Source organism: Anguilla anguilla, chromosome 12, assembly GCF_013347855.1.
Source record: "Anguilla anguilla isolate fAngAng1 chromosome 12, fAngAng1.pri, whole genome shotgun sequence".
Lineage (NCBI taxonomy): Eukaryota > Metazoa > Chordata > Actinopteri > Anguilliformes > Anguillidae > Anguilla > Anguilla anguilla.
Genome location: NC_049212.1, coordinates 36,613,070 through 36,628,751, shown reverse-complemented (window position 1 = coordinate 36,628,751; position 15,682 = coordinate 36,613,070). Strand labels below are relative to the sequence as shown.

The 15,682-nt window shown below is 35.5% G+C and overlaps 4 protein-coding genes across 4 annotated transcripts; all 4 read right to left on the bottom strand.

The window, feature by feature from the left end:
* Positions 1-1,154: 1,154 nt before the first annotated feature.
* On the bottom strand, positions 1,155-3,989 carry LOC118208860 (olfactory receptor 52E8-like). Its single transcript, XM_035383810.1, has 2 exons — positions 3,620-3,989; positions 1,155-2,353 (listed from the first exon to the last, which is right to left on the bottom strand). The coding sequence occupies exon 2, from the start codon at positions 2,309-2,311 to the stop codon at positions 1,325-1,327; it is 987 nt and encodes a 328-aa protein (XP_035239701.1). The 5' UTR covers positions 2,312-2,353; positions 3,620-3,989; the 3' UTR covers positions 1,155-1,324.
* Positions 3,990-4,610: 621 nt separating this feature from the next.
* Positions 4,611-6,479, bottom strand: LOC118208864 (olfactory receptor 52E4-like). Its single transcript, XM_035383813.1, has 2 exons — positions 5,835-6,479; positions 4,611-5,726 (listed from the first exon to the last, which is right to left on the bottom strand). The coding sequence occupies exon 2, from the start codon at positions 5,663-5,665 to the stop codon at positions 4,718-4,720; it is 948 nt and encodes a 315-aa protein (XP_035239704.1). The 5' UTR covers positions 5,666-5,726; positions 5,835-6,479; the 3' UTR covers positions 4,611-4,717.
* A 1,121-nt stretch (positions 6,480-7,600) lies between these two features.
* LOC118208858 (olfactory receptor 52E4-like) lies at positions 7,601-9,551 on the bottom strand. Its single transcript, XM_035383808.1, has 2 exons — positions 9,498-9,551; positions 7,601-8,788 (listed from the first exon to the last, which is right to left on the bottom strand). The coding sequence occupies exon 2, from the start codon at positions 8,727-8,729 to the stop codon at positions 7,761-7,763; it is 969 nt and encodes a 322-aa protein (XP_035239699.1). The 5' UTR covers positions 8,730-8,788; positions 9,498-9,551; the 3' UTR covers positions 7,601-7,760.
* Positions 9,552-13,537: 3,986 nt separating this feature from the next.
* Positions 13,538-14,711, bottom strand: LOC118210371 (olfactory receptor 52E4-like; the record flags this gene model as incomplete). Its single annotated transcript, XM_035386498.1, has 2 exons — positions 14,655-14,711; positions 13,538-14,546 (listed from the first exon to the last, which is right to left on the bottom strand). A coding segment is annotated over exon 2 (948 nt), but the record flags the coding sequence as incomplete, so codon positions are not given.
* Positions 14,712-15,682: the final 971 nt, after the last annotated feature.

The following is a 15,682-nucleotide window of genomic DNA, read 5'->3' as shown; positions in this document are numbered from 1 at the left end:
CCCAGGTGCTTAAAGGCATGCTGCTCTCAACAGTTCAGGGCAGGGACCGGGAGCTAACACTGAGAGCGCAGTTATGATTTTCATTTAGTTTTATTTTGAGCACAAAAGAAAAAGAAAGCAATCCTCAGCTGGGATGCTGGAGGAGCTGGACCTGGCCGGGAAGGCGGGTCAGCTACAGAGCAGGGAAATGAAAAGTTGCTGCTCTGTTTTACTTTCTTTTGTCTTTGTTATTTTAGCTTGTTGTTTTAGTTTATTGTGTTTGCCTGGAACCCGTGAGGGGGAAGGGTGAAGTTGTCTATTTTATTTCATGTTTGTGTGGGTGCACTCTCTCTCTCCATGCGACAGACAACGGTGTTCCCCGGCACAGCTACATCTCCCTCCCTGCGGTGTCACACTGGCGTGTATATATATATATGCAATCTCTCTGTATTTCATTGCAAACTAAAGAAGAGCAAATTTTTGATACTTTGACAATTGCATTTGTGGCACTTTATTTCTTCCTAAGTTATGAATATAAACTTATTGTAAACTAGAATTGTAAATGGTACAAATGTCCTGCTTCATTTAAGCCATTTTTCAAGTCTCTGTGATGATCACATCTGGAGTTATAAAGCATTACATAAGGTACCCCCTAAATGGGCAAGGATTGGGTAGATTTGGCTTGTGCACAAAGGGGTTAAAAACTCACAATTTAATATGTGTTAGAGTATATTACAATAAGAGCCTGATCCCAGAAATGTTTTTTCTCACTTTGATTTTGTCTTATAAACTCTTAGCAATAAAAAAAAGTGTGTGGCAAGCATGTGCAAAATCATGAGCACAAACAATTAATTGGCTTTTGACTATTTTATTTGTTGCAAAATGTACTTAACTGATGCATTAATATAGTCACATGAAATTGTCATGTTCTTCAAGCTTTTAAAACATTTGTAGACAAAGTACATTCTGTTATATGAAAAATAACATAGGCTTTCATATGCTGAAGAACAGTAGAGTAAAATTTTGAACTACTGTCAGTTAATATTAAGCTACATCACTCAAGTATTCATTAAGAAAATTGAATACATTATTCATAAACACCAGAATCCAAAAATCCAAAAGTAAATCAATATTGCCATATGAAACATTTATATTAAAAGCATTAAGTCTTTTTTTGTTTGTTTGTTTTGTAAAAATAATCTGAAAATATAATGTTAGAAAAAAGATACAAACCAAGAGTTGGAATGAACAGAGAAGATATGATTTAAATAGCATTAATCTATACTCACACAAACTGCAGAGTTTGTGATACAGTTAAAAGGAGAGTTTCTGCATTAGCCATTCATTACTTCATTTGATTAATTATTTCAGTTGTGTTTTTTTCTTTTCTTTTCAAAAGTCTTTTTGAGAATTCCTTGACCTCTTCTGTGTTCAGCACATAAATGATTGGGTTCAACATGGGGGGAATGGCATTTGCAAGTGATGTATTGATTATTCTGGCATTGGGGTGAAGAGTACCAGCTGCTGCAGCAATGTAGGTTCCCATTATTGGAAGATAATACACAGCCACCAGCATTAGGTGTGCAGAGCAAGTTTTTATGGCTTTAAATCGCCCTTCCCACGAAGCTAATTTAAACAGTGCACCACCAATAAACACATATGAGAGTACAGTCAAAATAAATGGCAAATAAAGAAAAAATGCAATGTTTAGCTTTGCCATGATATAGTTTACAAGATTATCATTGCATGACAATGTGTATATGGGTCCATGGTCACAGAAGTAGCTTTTTACCACAATGGATTTACAAAAAGACAACCTGGTAACTAAAGCCACTGTTGAAATGAGGAAAAGTGAATTATATGCCCACACCACTGTTAATATCACAGTCATTGCTTGCATTGTGATGATGGCATGGTATCTCAGTGGTAAGCATATTGCCACTAATCTATCATAAGCCAGAACAGTAAGAGTGAGAGCTTGCAAACAGGAAAAGAAAAACACAAAAAACATGTTGGTCATGCAAGCATCAAAGGAGATGTACTGTGAATTGAAAAGAAACGTTGCAATTAAATTCGGAATGAGAGCAGTGCTTTCACCCAAGTCAGCTACAACCAAATTAAAAATGGCCATATACTTTGGGGTGTGAAAACTGCGCTCTATGTATATAATAAAAATGACAAAGGAGTTCCCCAACACAGAGACCCCAAAAACAAAACACAAAAAAACATAGTAGTATTTGGCATGGGGTACATTATAAAAGCCATTGATGAAAAAAAATGAGGGACGCACAAAAGTTGTATTTAGAGAGTGGGTGGAATTCATGGAGGCCATGGAAGTCTGATTTTTTTGTCTTTTCTTTCCTGTCTTCTTGGCCTGTAAATCAAAGAAAACCATGTAATCTATATGACTCAATTACTTTTAATGCAATCATTTTATTTTAAAATTCTGAAAATATTTACGATTACATGGACATTACTAACTAGGGTCCTACAAATCATTTCTTTACCATCACATTATTTGTCCAGCTGTTTATATAAATCTCCTATCTTGCCATAGACAAAAGGAGTCTAACTTTTTAGGTCAAGTACTGAACGTGGTCCCGATTAAGCAAACAAATTAATCAACACCATGAAGTAAAGTCTATCAATGGCAACAATGCCCAACTAACAATATCTGCCAGTCACTATCTGTTTGTGACATGACATGTGAATGGCAATGAAAGTTTTTTTCTGTGTCTTCATTTACTTTTAGGCTATTTATTTCACATTTTCTAAAACTTTCACTTTTGAAAGTGAAAAACTGTATCCTTCTTAAAACCATCTACATGTAATTTAAATGTGTGTCTTGGTCAAAAACATTGCACTTACAAACCCTCCTATTCCTTGTACATCACTTTGGATAAAACCTTCTGCTAAATAAATGTAATGTAATGTGTATACAGTGAGCTCCATAATGTTTGGGGAAAATACCTTTTTTTTTCTTGATTTGACTCTGTACTCCACTCTTTTCGATTCACAATCAAACAATATTGTACAATATAAAGTGCACATTCTATATTTCAAAGGGTTATTTTTATGCCTTGGACCTTTTCCCCTTATTTTGCTGCCTCATAATGGTTTCTTTGACTTTCAGTAGCACTGGTCTACCTGTTGACAAACACCAATAACATACTTCAAAGGTACTGAAAAGCCTACAGTAAATTCAAGACTAGATACTTAAAGCTCTCTTATACCTGCTCAAAACAAGCCATTGGGCAGGTGGAGGTTTATGTATAATAAGTGTTGTCATTTCTACATGGTGAAACCAAAATTCATTTAAAAAAATACTCTTTTATAAAACCTGCACTTTAACCACGTTTGAATTGTTTCATTACAAATCTAAAATTGTGGAATACTGCACCAAATCAAGAAAAAAAAATTCCAAACAATATGGAGCTCATTGTATGATACATGCTGGTAAGTGCTAGGGCAGAGATGGTGTGCTTTCACTGTGGAAAAAAAACACCATCTAGGTAGACATATATAAGGAGAAGTAAGGGTGTCGGTTTTGCCATTTAACCACTAAAACAAAAGATCAATTCAATGACAAAAAAAAAAAAAAACATTTTAAAAGAGGACAGATGCTAAGTTATTTACTCACCACAATCACCAAAGTAGAGAATGAGGTGAAAAGGTTTTCTCCAGTTTGTTCACCCAAGTTGCATATTTACAGTACAGGAACAATGACTCCTTTTATACATCTTGCTCTGGGGTTTTCTGTACGTGTGCCATGTTAATGAATCTGGGGAACTCATTAACTACAGTAACTTTGTCAATGCAATAGCTTTGTCTACAAACAGGGTTAGTTACCAGAATCCGATGCCATCTTCCCTAGTTTACTGAACAAGTGCATTTTAATTTCAGGATAGGAAAGCAAACTAGTGGTTATGGAATTTGATATGTAACTAAGAGATTGGAGGTTTAAATCCTAGATGAGGCACTGCCATCATACCCTTGAGCAAAAGACAGGATCTCATCTCTCTCTGTAGCTTTCTCTGCTTTCCACCCGTCTGAATGAAATGGAAAAAGTACATATTGAAAAATTGAGTTTTGAATTTCCCTGTCATTTCTGCATTGTTAGGAGACTATTGATAGTACATTTTCTTCAATGTCTTTGTGTTTTGACCTAAAATATTAAATAAAGATGGCATTAACTATTGATTGCCTAATATTTCTAAAATATTTCCAGAGAAAGTACTTTCCCCTTACAGCATGTAAAAAATACCATGTCTCCTTATTTTTAAGACTCACACTGTAGGCACGTCCAGTGCTGTTGGCAGTTAATTTTGTTACATCACTTATGAGTCATTTATTAAGCAAATGGAAAGTGTAAATAGTACAGTATTCACAGACAACACAAGAAGAGAAAACAAATATTCAAAAGTGAATAAATATTGCCATGAGAAATTTTTGTAATTCATCACTCTTAAAAATGGAGATTTTTAAAATGAATTCAATGGAAATTTATTATTTTACAAAACATCAACCAAGACTTAGCAGACAAAAACTGATGATTTTCTCTTTTGAAAAGTTTTATTTTTGAGAATTTCATCACATCTTCTGTGTTCAAAAGAGGGTAAGAAATTCTTGTCTCTATCTCTGATTTCACAGATTGCAGAGTTACAGTAATACAGTTCCTGCAATATCAATGCATTCCTTTATTTTTATTTTTAAAAATATTTATGTTGTGGTTACTTGTTTATCTTTTGAAAAGTTTTTTTGAGAATTCCTTAACTTCTTCTGTGTTCAGCACATAAATGATTGGGTTCATCATGGGGATAATGGCCTTTGCAAACGATGTACTCATGATCCTGACATTAGGGTGAATGGTAGAAGCTAATGCAGAAACGTAGGTGTACAGTATTGGAAGGTAATACACAGCCACCAGAATTAGGTGTGCAGAGCAAGTCTTCATGGCTTTAAGTCTCCCTTCCCATGAAGCTATTTTAAACAGTGCACGAGCAATGAACACATATGACAGTACCGTAAAAATAAAGGGTACATAAAATAGTAATACTATGACGACAATTGCAAAGTTGCGATTAACATTATAGTCATTGCATGCCAAAGCGGCTGTTGGCCCATGATCACAGAAGAAGCTTTTTACCACAATGGATTTACAAAAGGACAACCTGGTACTAACCAACAACACCATTAAAATCAGTAAAAATGAATCATATGCCCACACCACTGTTAATATCACTGTCATTGCTGGCATTGTGATGATGGCATGGTATCTCAGTGGCAAGCATATTGCCACCAATCTATCATAGGCCAGAACGGCAAGAGTGAGAGACTGTAAGCAGGTAAAAAAATACACAAAAAACATGTTTGCCATGCAAGCGTCAAAGGAGATGTATTGTGAATCAAAAAGAAACATTGCAATTAAATTTGGAATAAGAGCAGTGCTTTCACCCAAGTCAGCTAGAGACAAATTAAAAACAGCCATATACTTTGGGGTGTGAAAACTGCGCTCTTTGTATATACTAAACATGACAAAGGAGTTCCCCAACACAGAGACCACAAAAACGAAACACAAAAAAACATAGTAGTATTTGGCATGGGGCATGCTCAAACCATTGATGAAAAAAAATGGGGGATGCACTAAATCTGCATTTAGAGAGAAGGTGGAATTCGTGGAGTTCATTGCTAATGGTTTTAACTCTGATTTTGTGTCTGTGCTCTGCTTTTTTCTTGTTTTCCTTTCCCTGTAAGTGAAAAATGTAAGCTGAATAATTCAATTGCATGTAATACACTTGATATATGTTTATATTCTGACAATATAAAAGGAGAAGAATGGTAATGAAATTACTCACCACAATCACCTAATCAGAGAATGAGGGAAATGGTGTCCTCTAGTTTGTTCAACCTGCATGGTGTCATTTTTACACCAGAGGAACATTGACTCTCCTTTTATACATTTTGCTCTGGGGTTTTCTGTATGTTTGCCATGGTAATCAACCTGGGGAATTCATTAACTACACTAACTCTGTCGATCAGGTTGATCTGCCGACGCAGATTTCTCTTTAGTTATGAGTGTCTGATTCGTTTATAGATTGGGGGGAAAGCCCCTGGTTGCAGATGTGAATGTACCAGTGGCGTCGCTAGGGGTGGGCATCCGGGGCTGAAGCCTCGGAGGTTTTTCGTCCAGCCCCGGACCTTTTGACACCAAAAAAATATATTTTTTTATTTTTTTATTTTTTATTTTGACACCCGAAAAAAAGAGATACAGCACCAAATATCATTCATTTAATGGAGCCCTGGTGTAAACAAATCACCCCTTTCAAACCGAGCATTAAGTAACCTAACCGACTAGTAGGCGCAGTAGGTTGCAATCAGACGATTTGATAGCACTAGCTAGCACTAAAGTTCAGTCACAGAGTTCTGAGTGACAGATTGACAGTTCCGCTTGTCTGACAAACGCACGCAGACGACGCAGTACGCAGGGTTCCGTAGACGGGTCCGAACATTTCTCATTCAGTAACGTTTAGTGTCAGTGAACTGTCTGAAACGATGGATATCCGCGGATTTTTGAAGAAAATATCGAGTCAGGTTGTTGAGGAGGAGATTCAGGAGAATAATGATGAGATTGAGAATGTAACTAACGTTGCAGCGGATGTCGAGAGCCAGTCAGCAGCCGGAGAGTGCAGAGCAGCTAGCTTCAGGTATGTGCAGGGCAGCGCAGGGTTGATGACACTGGCTGTATGCAGCTAATTGTGATAAACTAAAATTAGGCTATTAGCGAGCTAAAATAAGATTTAGAAGTGTAACGTAACGTCAGCAAAATAATTATTCGTGATGCCAGCTCAGTAACGTTAGTATGGCTAACGTTAGATAACAACGTTAACTAACTAGCTAACGTAACTGGCTGGCTAAACCAGCTAACGTTGTTAGCTATGTATTCTTTCTAGCTTGCCTGCCCAGTGCCTTGCCAGTTTACATGCTAGTAGTATGAAAGATATTTTTTAAAAGCCATTACATATCATCACTCAGAGCTGCATAGGATAAGCAGCTAGGTAGTTAGCTAGCTATCCATGGCTAGTATTTTGTTTATTAATTTAGTTACAGTATACCTTATACATATTCTGGAAAATAAGTGTGTTTGTGTAGCCAGTTAAATTGAATCACGTAGCTATTTACTCTGTTAGTGTGTTTCTCTACTGTAACATAACCAGTTACATTAATTATGTAACTACATCTAGCTGTCTTAATTCTGCTTTTCAATATATCCACATACATATTACATTCATTCAACATTATAGGGATATTATGGGATTAACTATCGCTTGCCTCAGGTTTCAAAAATATTTGCAGAGCATACTTATGCCAAAAGATAATATCTCCATTTGTCTATGGAAATAACATCTCCAGACTATAGGTTCTGTTGTATAGGCAGTTCATTTTCTTACATTATTACCAAGTCATTTATTAAGCAAATTGCATGGGCAAAAGACTACTTTTTTAACATGCAAAAATTCTAAATGGAATCAATATTGTCATAAGCAACATTTATAATTCATCACACTACATGCATTAAGCTTTTTAAAAAATAAATAATATAATAAAATTTTAAAGTCTTTCGCAAAATATTTGAACCAATAATTAGCGGACTGAAAAATAATGTTTTTCAGTGTTCAAAAGAGGTCAAGAAATTCTTAACCCATGCTTCTACCTCTATGCAGAGTATGTGATACAGTAAAAAGAGTTCCTATAATATCGATTCATTCAGTTATTTTAATTATTTATTTCTGTTGTGTTTTTTTTTTTCTTCTGAAAAGTTTTTTTATGAATTCTTTGAACTCTTCAGTGTTCAGCACATAAATGATTGGGTTCATCATGGGGGTAATGGCCTTTGAAAATGATGTATTCATTATCCTGACATTAGGCTGAATGGGAAAAAATAGTCCAGCCATGTAGATACTCAGTATCGGCATATAATATATAGCCACCATTATTAGGTGTGCAGAACAAGTCTTAATGGCTTTAAATCTCCCTTCCCATGAAGCTATTTTGAACAGTGCACCAGAAATAAACACATAAGATAGTACAGTCAAAAAAAGGGGCACATAAAGTAATAATATCATGTTAATAATTCCCATGATTAAATTGACATGATTGTCATTGCATGCCATGCGGAATATGGGTCCATGATCACAGAAGTAGCTTTCTACCACAATGGATTTGCAAAAGGACAGCCTGGGAACCAAAGACACCATTAAAATCAGTAAAACTGAATTATATGCCCACACCACTGTTAATATCACAGTCATTGCTTGCATTGTGATGATGGCGTGGTATCTCAGTGGCAAGCATATTGCCACCAATCTATCATAGGCCAGAATGGTCAGAGTTAGGGACTGCAAAGAGGAAAAGAAAAACACAAAAAACATGTTGGCCAAGCATGCGTCAAAGGAGATGTATTGTGAATCAAAAAGAAACATTGCAATTAAATTTGGAATAAGAGCAGTGCTTTCACCTAAGTCAGCTAGAGCCAAATTAAAAACAGAGAAATACTTTGGGGTGTGAAAACTGCGCTCTTTGTATATACTAAACATGACAAAGGAGTTCCCCAACACAGAGACTATAAAAACAAAGCACAAGAAAACGTAGTAGTATTTGGCATAGGGCAAGTTATTCAAGCCTCTGATGTAAAAAAATGGGGGACGTACAAAAGTTGTATTCATAGACAGTGTGAAATTCAGGGAGTTCATAGCAGATGTTTTTAATTCTGATTTTGTCTCTTTGTTGTTTTTTTCTTGTTTTTCTTGCCCTGTAAGTGAAAGAAAGTAAGCTGAATAATTCAATTGCATGTAATACACTTGATTTATATTTATATTCTGAAAATATTTAAGGTTTCAGGAACATGACTACTTAGTATCCTCCAAATGATTATTTATCATCACAGACTGATCAAGTAGTGAATTTTGCACTAAGAATTCAAATACAATAGTGGATAAAACAGTATGTGAAGTCTAACAATAGCGACAATATCCGACTAACAATATCACCAAATTACCATCTGTAGCATGATGTTGTAGATCGTGTTAAAAGGCAAAGAAACTAAGTAACAGAAACTCATTGTGTCTTCATGCACTTTTGAATTACCTCGATCACATTTTATAAAACTTTCTCAAAAGTTAAAACTCCAAGAATCCAACTACTTGAAAATTTTAAATTTCGTAAAATATACAGCAAATATGAAATGGTATGAATGTGATTCCTGTGCAAGAACACTTCACAAATTGAAAACAAAAGACGATATAAATGATGTATAGAGATAAATGCATGATTTTATTTGATTGTAATCATATAAAGTATGTTGGGGGAAAAAAAACATGATCTTGGGGAGACATCTTCAAAGTTACATCAGGCAAGGGTATTGGTTTAACCATTAAAGAAATATCATTCTAATGCTGAAAATTGTGACCTTACTAATAATACCATCTTAAAAGGAGAATAATGGTAATTAAATTACTCACCCCAGTCAGCTAATCAGAGAATGAGACAAATGGTGTCCTCCAGTTTGTTCAACCTGGTTTCATTTTTACTGTACAGGAACATTAACTCTCCTTTTATAGATTTTGCACGGGGGGTTTTCTGTATGTTTGCCATGGAAATTAACCTGGGGAACTCATTAACTACAGTAACTCTGTCAATAGAGAAATTCCAAAGAGAATCCGTACTGCTATAATCAACATTTGTGACACATCACCTTTAGACATTTAGGGCCATATTTACTTACGTAACATTCACAGTCTAAATTGTGGGCTGACGAGGTGTATATTGGTCACTAATCACATTTTGTGTATAAAGCAGAACTTATAATGCACAGTTAAAAAAACTCCCATTCAGTGTGTTGAATGTCTTCACTGGATGTGGAGAAATTGTTAATGAGTTTGAGTTTACAGTACAGTAACACTGCCATCAGTGTTAAAGTTTAATTTTTATTTTTTGCTATAGTCAGTGATTAAATATTGTTAACTGTGTGCCACTCTTCCATTAGGAATCGATTATACAATAGTATCAGAACCAATACAACTTTAAAATGTTGTAAATATGACTTAAAGCTCGGATAAACGACTCTTAGATCTAGGAAATACAACTTTTAAATCTCGGAAATAGAAGAGTAATACCACAAAAATGACTTTAAAAATTAATATTACCTCATTTAAAATCTCAGATATTGGAGGGGGGGGGGGGGGGGGGGGAGAAGACTGCGTTTTGGCCCTATCCTTCTTTGGTAATAAAGATGCACTGTTTTTTTTTCTTTCACATTCAAATATAAATTTTCACACTCAAAAGTATTTTTATTTTTCTATTCAAATATTGAACCGTTTGACGGTTTAGTGTGTGTGCACGTGTGCATTTGTGTGTATGGGGAGGGTTAGTAGATTGAAGAAGAAATGAAAAGGAATCGGGGGTCAAAATAGCTCTGCAATGTGGCCTTAGAGGAAAGAAGGAGATATTGAGAATAGACTTCTTGCTGTTTGGTTATTAACGGTCCTAGTAAATTTTACAAATTCTAGGTTGTCATATCAAAGTTATCTGTTGTGTGAGAGATTTAGCCTCTCCAGTTTAGGAATATGATTTATTTATTTATTTATTGCTATGGTCAGTGAGAGTCGACAAGTTTCAGTGCTGGAAAGTCCCATGAAAAATAGTCTCCTTTGAGTGCATTGTGTCCTGTGTAGTGCTTTATACTGTATGAGTAGTGCTTCAGGGTTGGAAGAACATCTAAATATGTTGAGACATATGAAGGTCCAAAATTCTGAAGAGGTGGCATTGTCATTGTTATGATCTTCCCTGGTCTTATTTTGTTTTATAAAATTTCCAGACGCTGTTGTCATTATTTCTTTGTAACAGCGCAACACATTTTAAGTTACTTAGCTACAGGTTTACTGGGAAATTAAAACTGGGCCATAATAATTATTCACATAGGCAACATTTTATTGAACTGTTGATTGATGACATTTTGAGCTAATTTCTCTTATTTATGAGATCCTTACTCTGTACTTCCCACACAAGAGCGTCAGATTCATCTTGACGTCTCTCCGAAGCATGTCCTCATCCTCAGCAGTGGTGGGTCACGGGAACGGGCAGTACACCAGGGTTCAAAGTGCACGGCTCTCACTTGATTACTGATTTTCACTGATTTTCGTTTATCATGCATATACAGGTTTGATCATGTCATGCACCTGACCCCACGTGTCATGCACCTGGGCACCTGTTCCACTTTTAATTACTTTTATAAACAGTCTGTCGCAGGCCTTTTCTGAAATCAATAAAGCCACATAATCTGAAGTACCGTAGGATGGGTGAAATCCTATTTGACTTTTGCTTACTCTATTTGTTTCTTGAATGAAAGACAATATGATAAAATTTAGGATAATTCAGAATATTTCCCCAGGTTGATCTGTTGACACAGATTTCTCTTTAGATATGAGCGTGTGATTTGTTTATAGATTGGGGGAAAAGCCCCTGGTTCCAGATTTTAATGTACCCTCTAATGCCACAGAATATCAGAAATAGTAAAGCATGCCAAGAAAAGTACAAATTGTGCTATTTTGCAAAGAAAAAACATAAAAAGATTGATAGTAGATTTCATTCACTTTTCTGTTGCAACAGAGACTTATTAAAACATTAAATACGGATGAGATTAACTATCGCTTGCCTCAGGTTTAAAATATTTTTGCAGAGCATACTTATCCCAAAAGATAACATCTCCATTTGTCTATGGAGATAGTGTCTACAGACTATAGGTTCTGTTGTATAGGCAGTTCATTTTCTTACATCACTGATGAGTAATTTATTAAGCACATTGCATGTGCAAAAGACTAAATTTTTTTGAACATGCAACAATTCTAAGCTTTTTTAACAAAATGACTAATATAATAAAATTTTAACGTCTTCCGCAAAATATGTGAATCAAAAATTAGCGGACCGAAAACTGATGTTCTTCGGTGTTCAAAAGAGGTCAAGAAATTCTTAACCCATGCTTCTACCTCCATGCAGAGTAGGTGATACAGTAAAAAAGAGTTCCTGTAATATCAATTCATTCAGTTATTTTAATTATCTATCTCTGTTATGGGTTTTTTTTCTTCTTCTGAAAAGTTTTTTTATGAATTCTTTGAACTCTTCAGTGTTCAGCACATAGTACTTATTATCCTGACATTAAATTTTTTTGTAAAATATACAGCAAATATGAATTGGTATGAATGTGATTCCTGTGCAAGAACACTTCACAAATTGAAAAGAAAAATGACATAAATGATTTATAGAGATAAAAGCATGAATTTATTTGATTGTAATCATATAAATATGTTGGAGGGAAAAAAAAACATGATCTTGGGTAGACATCTCCAAAATTAGATGAGGCAAGGGAATTAGTTTGACCATTAAAGACAGATCATTCTAATGCTGAAAACTAGTGGTTATGGAATTTGATATGTAACTAAGAGATTTAAGGTTTAAATCCAAGATGAGGTACTGCCATCATACCCTTGAGCAAAAGACAGGATCTCATCTCTCTCTGTAGTTTTCTCTGCTTTCCACCCGTCTGAATGAAATGGAAAAAGTACATAAAACATAAAACTGAAAGGGCACTTTTTTTAGTTAATTTTGTTATATCACTAAGTTATTCATAAAGCATTTTGAATGTGTAACAAACTACACTACTCTTAAAAGACACAAGAATAGAATGCTAAAATTCTAACTGAATCTGTATTTCCATAAGCAACATTTGTTGATTCATCACATTTAAACATTAACGGCTAGATTTATGGACATAATATTCACAGAGCAAATTGCTTGCTTAGTCTTTGTATTCTTCATTATCTACCAAATGTTTAGTTTTAGTGGCCATGTGTCCACACTTTGACAAATTAGGAGACTATTGATAGTACATTTTCTTCAATGTCTTTGCTGTAGCAAAGGAGACTCTGTGTTTTGAAACATTAAATAAAGATGGCATTAACTATTGATTGCCTAATATTTCTAAAATATTTCCAGAGAAAGTACTTTCCCCTTACAGCATGTAAAAAATACCATGTCTCCATATTTTTAAGACTCGACTGTAAAGGCATGTCCAGTACTGTTGGCAGTTAATTTTGTTACATCACTTATGAGTCATTTATTAAGCAAATGGAAAGTGTAAATAGTACAGTATTCACAGACAACACAAGAAGAGAAAACAAATATTCAAAAGTGAATAAATATTGCCAAGAGTAATTTTTGTAATTCATCACTCTTAAAAATGGAGATTTTTAAAATGAATTCAATGGAAATTTATTATTTTACAAAACATCAACCAAGACTTAGCAGACTAAAACTGATGATTTTCTCTTTTGAAAAGTTTTATTTTTGAGAATTTCATCACATCTTCTGTGTTCAAAAGAGGGTAAGAAATTCTTGTCTCCATCTCTGATTTCACAGATTGCAGAGTTACAGTAATACAGTTCCTGGAATATCAATTCATTCCCTTATTTTTATTTTTAAAAATATTTCTGTTGTGGTTACTTGTTTTTCTTTTGAAAAGTTTTTTTGAGAATTCCTTAACTTCTTCTGTGTTCAGCACATAAATGATTGGGTTCATCATGGGGATAATGGCCTTTGCAAACGATGTACTCATGATCCTGACATTCGGGTGAATGGTAGAAGCTAATGCAGAAACGTAGGTGTACAGTATTGGAAGATAATACACAGCCACCAGAATTAGGTGTGCAGAGCAAGTCTTCATGGCTTTAAGTCTCCCTTCCCATGAAGCTATTTTAAACAGTGCACGAGCAATGAACACATATGACAGTACCGTAAAAATAAAGGGTACATAAAATAGTAATACTATGACGACAATTCCCATGTTACGATTAACATTATAGTCATTGCATGCCAAAGTGGCTGTTGGCCCATGATCACAGAAGAAGCTTTTTACCACAATGGATTTACAAAAGGACAACCTGGTACTAACCAATGACACCATTAAAATCAGTAAAACTGAATCATATGCCCACACCACTGTTAATATCACAGCCATTGCTGGCATTGTGATGATGGCATGGTATCTCAGTGGCAAGCATATTGCCACCAATCTATCATAGGCCAGAACAGCAAGAGTGAGAGACTGTAAGCAGGTAAAGAAAAACACAAAAAACATGTTTGCCATGCAAGCGTCAAAGGAGATGTATTGTGAATCAAAAAGAAACATTGCAATTAAATTTGGAATAAGAGCAGTGCTTTCACCCAAGTCAGCTAGAGACAAATTAAAAACAGCCATATACTTTGGGGTGTGAAAACTGCGCTCTTTGTATATACTAAACAAAACAAAGGAGTTCCCCAACACAGAGACCACAAAAACAAAACACAAAAAAACATAGTAGTATTTGGCATGGGGCATACTCAAACCATTGATGAAAAAAAATGGGGGATGCACTAAAGTTGCATTTAGAGAGAAGGTGGAATTTGTGGAGTTCATTGCTAATGATTTTAACTCTGATTTTGTCTCTTTGCTCTGATTTTCTCTTGTTTTCCTTGCCCTGTAAGTGAAAAATATAAGCTGAATAATTCAATTGCATGTAATACACTTGATATATGTTTATATTCTGACAATATAAAAGGAGAAGAACGGTAATTAAATTACTCACCACAATCACCTAATCAGAGAATGAGGGAAATGGTGTCCTCTAGTTTGCTCAACCTGGTGTCATTTTTACACCAGAGGAACATTGGCTCTCCTTTTATACATCTTGCTCTGGGGTTTTCTGTAGGTTTGCCATGGTAATCAACCTGGGGAATTCATTAACTACACTAACTCTGTCGATCAGGTTGATCTGTCGACGCAGATTTCTCTTTAGTTATGAGTGTCTGATTCGTTTACAGATTGGGGGGAAAGCCCCTGGTTGCAGATGTGAATGTACCAGTGGCGTCGCTAGGGGTGGGCTTCCGGGGCTGAAGCCTCGGAGGTTTCTCGTCCAGCCCCGGACCATTTTACCCCAAAAAAAAAATCTTTTTATTTATTTATTTTTTATTTTGACACCCGAAAAAAAAGAGATACAGCACCAAATATCATTCCATTTAATGGAGCCCTAATGTAAACAAATCACCCCTTTCAAATCGAGCAGTAATTAACCTAACCGACTAGTAGGCGCAGTAGGTTGCAATCAGACGATTTGATAGCACTAGCTAGCACTAAATTTCAGTCACAGAGTTCTGAGTGACAGATTGCACAGTGGGGCTTTTCCACATTACACTCGGACCTCTACTTACGTAACAGTTAATCTCATAATTATACATTGCCTAATCCTTTTCTCTATTTTCTGCCCTGTGGTTTCTTCCCCCCCCCCCCCCCCCCCCCCGAATTTTCGGACCTCTCCAGTTTCATCTGTCTCTTGGTTCAGCCCATGCCACGACGCACCCTGAAAATCGAGATGCATCACTCCTCCCCACTGAATTGCATATTAATAAGCTTGCTCCGCCTAATTTGCCAACTAGTTTAACTACCTTTGGCTGTGACAGGTCAAACCCATCCAGAAAGCAATTTAAAAACAAACCCATATATTTATTATAAACTACAAACTAACACGCAAACTACAGCAACAAAAACCCACAAAACCAAAACGATCGTCACACAAAACGCAACAAAAGAAGCCCCAAAGATCTCCCCAGCCTCATA

What these genes read in the sequence shown, in the direction of transcription:
- LOC118208860 (XM_035383810.1), bottom strand. Translation starts at nt 2,311, where the DNA reads ATGGCCTCCATGAATTCCACCCACTCTCTAAATACAACTTTTGTGCGT.
- LOC118208864 (XM_035383813.1), bottom strand. Translation starts at nt 5,665, where the DNA reads ATGAACTCCACGAATTCCACCTTCTCTCTAAATGCAGATTTAGTGCAT.
- LOC118208858 (XM_035383808.1), bottom strand. Translation starts at nt 8,729, where the DNA reads ATGAACTCCCTGAATTTCACACTGTCTATGAATACAACTTTTGTACGT.